Raw genomic sequence first — 7258 nt, 5'->3', positions numbered from 1 at the left:
ACTCGCCTTTTTTTAGGGGGAAACGAAACCCGACAACACTTATTGGTGGTTTATCGACGCTTATTCAAGACGTTATGGGGTTAAAAAAAAGAAAAAGAATACAAATAAATCTGTGTCAAAGTCACGTAAAGCTCGTTCGGCCGATGCACGGCAGACGACGGCAAACATCTTGGAGCGAAAATATACCTTTCAGATGCCTGAAATGTCTCCATTGGGACTAAAAAGAAGAAGAAGAAGAAAAAAAAAAAAACCCCTCCGAGACAAAATACGACATCCTTTTATTTCAATTTCCATTTGCTACATCTCATGACAGTAAGCACATGAACGAGAGAAGTCAACATACAGAGTCCAGTGACTGAACACAGACGGGGCCACTTCCCAGCAACACTACAGTAGGTTCCCGGGCCTGTCTTTGTGGAGTCTCGTCGGAGAGACATGCGCTGGAATTGCAGGATGTACAACTCTGCTTGCAAACAGCTGCTAATTCACAGTTAAGTTTTTTTCGCGAGGGAAAAAAAAACTGCACACAAGGTACTGATCTCGTAAGTAGATTCACGAACAGTATCTACGGCACGGCGTTAAAACACTATAACACGCAGTGTTACAGAGCTGACTGTTAGACATCGCTACGTATCGAATTGAAAAATAAATGACGCGACATATCCATATTCACAGACTATTGGAATTGATTCCACAATATCTACAAATTCACAACTTGGTAACATTTGTCTCAGCTATCAGTTATAGTTATTTAATATACTATTTGGATATGGAACGCTACCCATCAAGAGAATTGCATCAACATTTTAGAGGTTATGTTGTATAAACCATAAGCATAAATATCTTTGTATTTTTCTATACTTTTTATATGTTATGCCTTGGTGTGATGACATGGTTCCGTTGTGGTTAACTCTGGCCCTGTGGGAAAATAACTGACAAAACACATACAACCCAAAACATTGACTCTCAAATTCAAACAAGCTATGGTTACATATCTGTTTGGGCATGCATTTCAATGTTGATCACGACTATCATCTTAGGGCAAAAACATGTTCATGGTCACTCACAGAAGTGTCCTTGACAGAAACACAAATGTATACTGCATATTGTGTAGAAGGCAAAAGTTGAGTGGCTGTTGTTGCCACCTATACAGCAGATGAACAAAACAGATACTTGTGGTGAAAAATAGCTCTAATGGGAAAAAAACTAAAGTCATAAGTTGGAGCGACGGGAAATTGGGCAATCATTGTGGGTTTGCATACAGACGTAGATATCGATGTACACCTAGGTAAACTGCAGCACAGTCTCGTGAGATCTAATTCAAGATCTGTATCAAAAAGACGATATTGAATTCTGACATACCAATGCATGTCAAAATGCATGCGTATTCTTCCATTTTGGTGTCTTGTCATTACTAATCTAAACTTGGTGTCTAATCGGGTTGTCGTGATGCCACCCTCTTTCTGCTGTCGTCCCCGGGGGAATATTTGCATAGTATGTGGAGAGTGCTGCGATATGCTGGGAAGTTTCTGAGCTCGGCGACCGTACGCATTCATTCGCACGCCATTCGAGAGGTACTTCTAACACCGACCCCCCCCCCATATGACGCAGAACTGTTAGCTCCGTTGAGGCCAATTGTTTGACACGGCTTTTGCTTTGGATCTCATTAGTCTGCAATTGTACCAGCCAGAGGTTACGCCGGCTCTCCGATTTCATCACAAATGTTGCAAACGAAACAAGTCTCCTGATTGACCACGTCGTGTCAGTGAAAATCATATCGCAAACGCATACTGGCATTTTAAGCTTTAAGCATTTGAAACTGTAGGCCTACTGCAAGTGGTTAAGTGGTAAGTTACTTTTTATAAGCATCTTTAGTGGGCATGTAAATGCATCTTTGGTTGCAGCATTAAACAAGCTACAGTTTAAGGTAAAATTCGATATTGTCTGAAGCATGAAGAATTTCTCAGGCGTTTCTCAAACATTGAACATCTTAAATCGGCTAAATTACAAGCCAGTGGGATAAAACACAAACATTCGATGAGCAGGCTGAAGGAAGTCAGTTCATTAAATAGAAGTTGATTCGTATTTATGTGTGTTTAAAAATATATTTATTTGCATTCAACTGCATTTAACTGTCCTCCCAAATTAAATAGATGAAAACAAAATTGGTAGCATTACCAGTCACACGATATGAACGAGGTTTGCAATGATTTTCATGCTGTTGTATTTGACGGTGCATCTTTTGAATATGTAAATTCACTACTCACTCCTGTCATTTGGCAAGCTACTTAATAAAATAAAATACAATAAAAGGCTTCTGCGATCCACTTGGAGGACAGTGACTTTTGACACTTGCTCTGAGAGATGCAATGGTTCATTTCAGTCCTCCAGCAGAATGCATAGTTAACCACAGATTCAAAGAATTGAAAATCCCTGCAGGAGCGGAGTTGCAGAGACCTAGGCCACCTGTCACAACATGATGTGGCAAAAAAATGAGCAGTAATCCTTTTGTTAGGGAGCTATTGATCGCGATTGTTTGGCAGCATCCTCCATGTTGTTGTATTTATGCTGACCCTGTAATCACTCTTAAAATATGCTCCAAATGACATTACCAAGGAAGGAACTTCAGGAATGATTATATTTGTTACTGAGCTGCAGGTAAAGCAGGCTCATAAACTCTGCATGCTTGCAAATGAGGGGAAAAAGCACTTTCCTAACCTTGTCGGTAGAAATGAACATCACATAAATATGCACTAATCATTCATGAAGGTGTCTCTGGGGATATGAGCGGGTCACCGATGAGTGAATTGGCTGGACCACAAGAACACGGACACTAAGAGCTACTTGAGCATAATACTGCATATCCCATTTTGTGAGGCTGCATTTGAGCAGATTGTCATGCGTTCACTTTTGACTGATACATAGGACATGGTTTGTCACAATAAAACCCCTTTAAGAGAGGCTGTAACATAAACTACCACTTATTATTTAGTTTACTCCTTAAGGCTATTTCAAAAGATGCCTTAAGGAATTAAGGAACATATAGCGCTCTATTTTCATGACCGGTGAAATTCCTGTGCGGCGGACAGCGCAACAGTGCGGTAGGGGCGGTTTAGAACGGGTGTCGGTGATTTCGAAGACCAGCGCAGCCCGGCAGATCCGAGAGCAGGCGGGCTGCGCCGCAGTGGGTGTGTCTACAGCTGACTCCGTTCGCCGCGAATCAAAGCGGCTCCTCTCATTCCCTTTAAATGAGGCGCATCTGACAGCCTCAACGGAGACATCTCTGTGTGGACGAGGATGATGCGTAGTCGCAGCAATCCGTGCGTGAGTGGGGCATTGTCACTGCTCTTGGCGACAGACAATGTGAGCGGCTACCCTCACGAAATACAGAATGAGCTGGTGATAACCGTTGATGACTTGAATCGGTCTACCTGTGTCGAGATCAAATTCACCCAAATCGCATTAGAACAGCGGTCTAGGTCTGAGGTTTTTTTCTGTCACCAAATTGTCACCCCGCCGGGCACATCTCCGAGAACACACCGTCGCTTTGCCGGCACGCCCGGCTTGGCGCAGACCGGTCTGCCAAATTGGCAAACGTGCGCGGCGAGCCTTGCGCTTGCACAAAAATCAGGATCCGCCGGCATTTGCGCCCCGCCGCAGATCCGCTATGAAAATAATGTGTGGTATGTTCAACCAATCAATGTTTTCCCCACTGGCTCTGTCTTCGTTACTATAATAATGATTTACTGTATAATCCTGATCGGAATGAATCATATACTTGTTGTCTACTACAAAACATAAAAGTGGTACAAACAGTGTAGACAATCAAAGACACTTTACACAATCAAAGTATGACAAAGGCAAAAGTATAACATGAGTAAAAACATGGCTAGGTAGGCAGCAAAACCCAAGTAACCACTCACAAAGCAAAAGAAAATACTCCCCATATATATATATTTTTTCCATTTCCAAAGATATGTTATGTATAAAACAGCCATGTGTACTTCTTTCATTTCTATGACGAGAGGAAAAACTTTAGAAGTGGGCTTCGGTCTGAGGTAATGGTGGCATTTTCTTATGTGAAAAGCGCGAAACCAAATCAATACTGGATCCTAGAATGGCTTTTGTGCCCCTTCCCCATATAAAGGTTGTGGGTGGCTAGGACACAGCCACAAAGCGCCAGCTCTTGTGATGTGCACACAGGAGCTATTTTGTGCGTGTGTGCGCTGTAGATGTGTGATAATACCTTTCTGTTGTCTGTATGTTAACCAAGGCACTTGGCTCCTTTTTAATCAAACGTAGTCAGCCAGCTCAAAAGCCACTGGACTTGAAAATGCACAGGCTGCCCCATGGGATGCAAAAGCAATTCCAGATGATGCTGCGTTGGCTCTGATGAGATTCAGCTTGAGCTGAAGGCCAGACACTGAAGATTATTAAGGATGTTCCCTATGGCACTATACCGGCAGCCCCGGCTACAGGACCACAGTTAAGCGACCGTAGAACAGCTTCTTGGGTGTCTTCTAATTCATCCTTGCATAATGTGTGTGTGTGTGCATGCATGTTATTAATCCTTGTCTTTACTGGTAAGCTACAATGACAACCTGAACCACATGCTTGCAAAACATAGAAAAAGAAAACACAGTTTCACTGTTTTACAAAATGACAAGCAGTCATTGGAACACTTGGTTACACACAGCGGGAGACAGGGCCAGAGCTACTGGAAGAAGAAAAAAAAGCAATGCGACAGCAACCTCTTAGATGCAGAGATTGCATAACATCGCTGTAGAAAGTGGTCTGCCATTATGCAGCTTTGCTCGATTACATGGAACACGCACATACAGTAAATATGGTGCCTTTCTGTTGGAAACACAAGGTGTGACAGTGATAACAAATTGGCCAGCTGTGTTGTGATCATGTACTCCCTAGAAGGTAATGAGAGCATTTGCCCTCCATCTTTATGGATCAGCAAAATATCACAACACACACACACTCGCAGAAACGTCATTTCACAATCTCCCAAAACTCTTGCCTTTACAAAGATAACTACATTTGTGTCCATATATTAGTTAGCATGCTAATTCTGCATAGGAAGCCGGTGAATTCCTGGTTCATGGAGAATGATGACACCTGACGCTGTACAAGGTAGTAAATGATGGGCAGAGACTTTTTTTTTTCTGGACGCCCTAGATCAGGGACGTCAAAGCCATTTTTGTCGTGGGTCACGCTGCTGCTGCTGCTGCTGCGGTTTCCCTCGGAGGGCCGTTCTGACTGTGAAACCGTATTAATGTTTCATCGCATCATCATAGTATTCAGTGGCGCGAGGGGGTCGCTGTTGTGCCACCTTGAAAAGGACAAAAGTGAAATAATGAAAATGAAAATATTACAAATCATATGTACAGCTATGAGTTCATGAGGAGTAAAATTGGTTGTCTCAATGTATGACGGAACTTCTGGTTTAGGGCGCATCAACAAATGACTTGAAACCTTCATGCTTGTTGGAGGTAATTGGGTCAATTTGAATTGAAGCTGTCAGACAAACTTGCACTGCTTCTTACTGACACATGTTTCTGATATCTTAATGACCTCGTTAAGCTACTCGAGTGGGGTCAATTCTTAGAAACAATCGAAGTATGATGCAGTGCAGCTTGAGACCACTGGAAACTGCGGTAACATTCAACAACATGAATAACCACAAGCTCTGGCGCAATATTATCTTTGTAAAGGCAGTTCTTCTATTGGCTCTCATGAGATTACCTATTGTCCCTAATGACACACACACACGCACACACACACACACACACACAGTGGTACCCTGACCCCATTAATCTGTTCCAGGCCCCCAAAACAAATTATTATTTTTTTTGGTCCCGTGTTTTCTATAAAGAAAAATACCATTGTATTGTACAGAACATAATAAAACCTAATAAAAGACAATGTCAATAAATCAACTGTAATTATTCTATAGTATTTGTGTATCGAATGTGTGCCTTTATGGGGTGTGGCCTAGTGAGCGGTGACAGGAGCTGGAGTCAGTCTGCGTGTGAGCGTCTGGACGCGAGTTGTGGCCTACAGCAGCTCCTTGAGTGTTCTCATTTTGCATTTGTGTTTGACTGTTCAATAAAAAGCTGAAAGTACATGTGGCTCTCCTTACCCACATGTGAGGGCATGCCGTGCCTCAATTCCTTACATTTTTTTCTCACTTCATTACATTTTGGTCATCTTAATTGATCCAAAGCAATGCAATTGTAGTCTGATTTCACTCAGGAAAGAAATGTCTTTTTGTTTTCTTGCCCTGACTTTATTGTCTGTTATATATATATATATATAAAAAAAAAAAATCCTTCTCTCATTATTCTGGCATTTAGCAAATAGAACAAATTTGGCTAATCCTCATTGATTTCATGTCAGACACTCGGGGGGGGGGGAATGCATTTGTGTCTTTTTACACAGTCATGGCCAAAACATTTCGGTACCCCTGGCGTGCCAGTGTTTTTAGCCATGAATGTAGGTTGGGGCACTCGTTAGTCAAGGTACTACTGAAGCGTATGCACGCACGCACGCACGCACGCACACACACACACACGACACGACAAGATGCTAATGGCCTCCAGAAAACCTGTTTTATCTTTCATTGCGAAACCAGATCAAGACTGACTTTTGATGGAATTCAGTTGAGGTTGTTTGCCTTTATGATGGCAGGCTTTCTGTTGACATATGTGGCCCAGTAGCCCAAGTTGAAGATGAAAAAGAGGACAGGGAAAATGATGCGTGATATCTTGTCCACTTTGCTGACTCGGTTGTAAGACTTCTTCGCTTCTGTGTAGGGGTCATCCATTTTATGAAGGTAGGAGTGCTTGGCCGACGCCCCGCTACTAGCACTCTTAGAAATGGTTGTTAAACCTTGGTCTTTGGCTACGTTGATGGCGTAGGTTGTTCCAACAATGTTGAAGGTGTTGTTTGCCTTTTTGGAGAGAGTTGCCGATTCTCTTCTCTGAAAAGAAGAGAAGGCAGCAGAGGTTGTCAGGAGAAAATGCAGCAGACTCCACAATACTTCCATTTGAACTCAGAAAGAGGAAATAGAAGCAACACCACGAGACACGACACACACAAGAGCAAAACAAAAGCCTAACCATATCGTTAATCCTGGCCATGTTAGCCTGAAACGGTTCCTGAAAAGAAAAGTAGAAAAGAAAAAAAGTTGACCAATTATATTAATAATTACCCAACTTACATGCTCTGTTCATCAGTGTCTAGTTTG

At 42.4% G+C, this 7258-nt stretch overlaps 1 protein-coding gene across 6 annotated transcripts in view; it reads right to left on the bottom strand.

The window, feature by feature from the left end:
• Nucleotides 1-261: 261 nt before the first annotated feature.
• Nucleotides 262-7258, bottom strand: part of gabra3 (gamma-aminobutyric acid type A receptor subunit alpha3) — a 56616-nt gene continuing 49619 nt past the window's right edge. For 5 of the 6 annotated variants that reach the window (XM_061751312.1, XM_061751308.1, XM_061751310.1 and 2 more), the window contains 3 exons: nt 7131-7169; nt 6686-6991; nt 262-5341 (listed from right to left, as the gene is read on the bottom strand). In XM_061751312.1, coding sequence (XP_061607296.1) covers nt 5282-5341; nt 6686-6991; nt 7131-7169 — 405 coding nt within the window. In that variant the 3' untranslated portion in view covers nt 262-5281. The remainder of the gene's footprint in view (nt 5342-6685; nt 6992-7130; nt 7170-7258) is intronic. The other variant, XM_061751309.1, reaches the window with a different exon arrangement.

Source organism: Phyllopteryx taeniolatus, chromosome 17, assembly GCF_024500385.1.
Source record: "Phyllopteryx taeniolatus isolate TA_2022b chromosome 17, UOR_Ptae_1.2, whole genome shotgun sequence".
Taxonomy (NCBI): domain Eukaryota; kingdom Metazoa; phylum Chordata; class Actinopteri; order Syngnathiformes; family Syngnathidae; genus Phyllopteryx; species Phyllopteryx taeniolatus.
The sequence above is the reverse complement of the archived record's forward strand: the minus strand, read 5'-3'. Positions and strand labels throughout refer to the sequence as shown.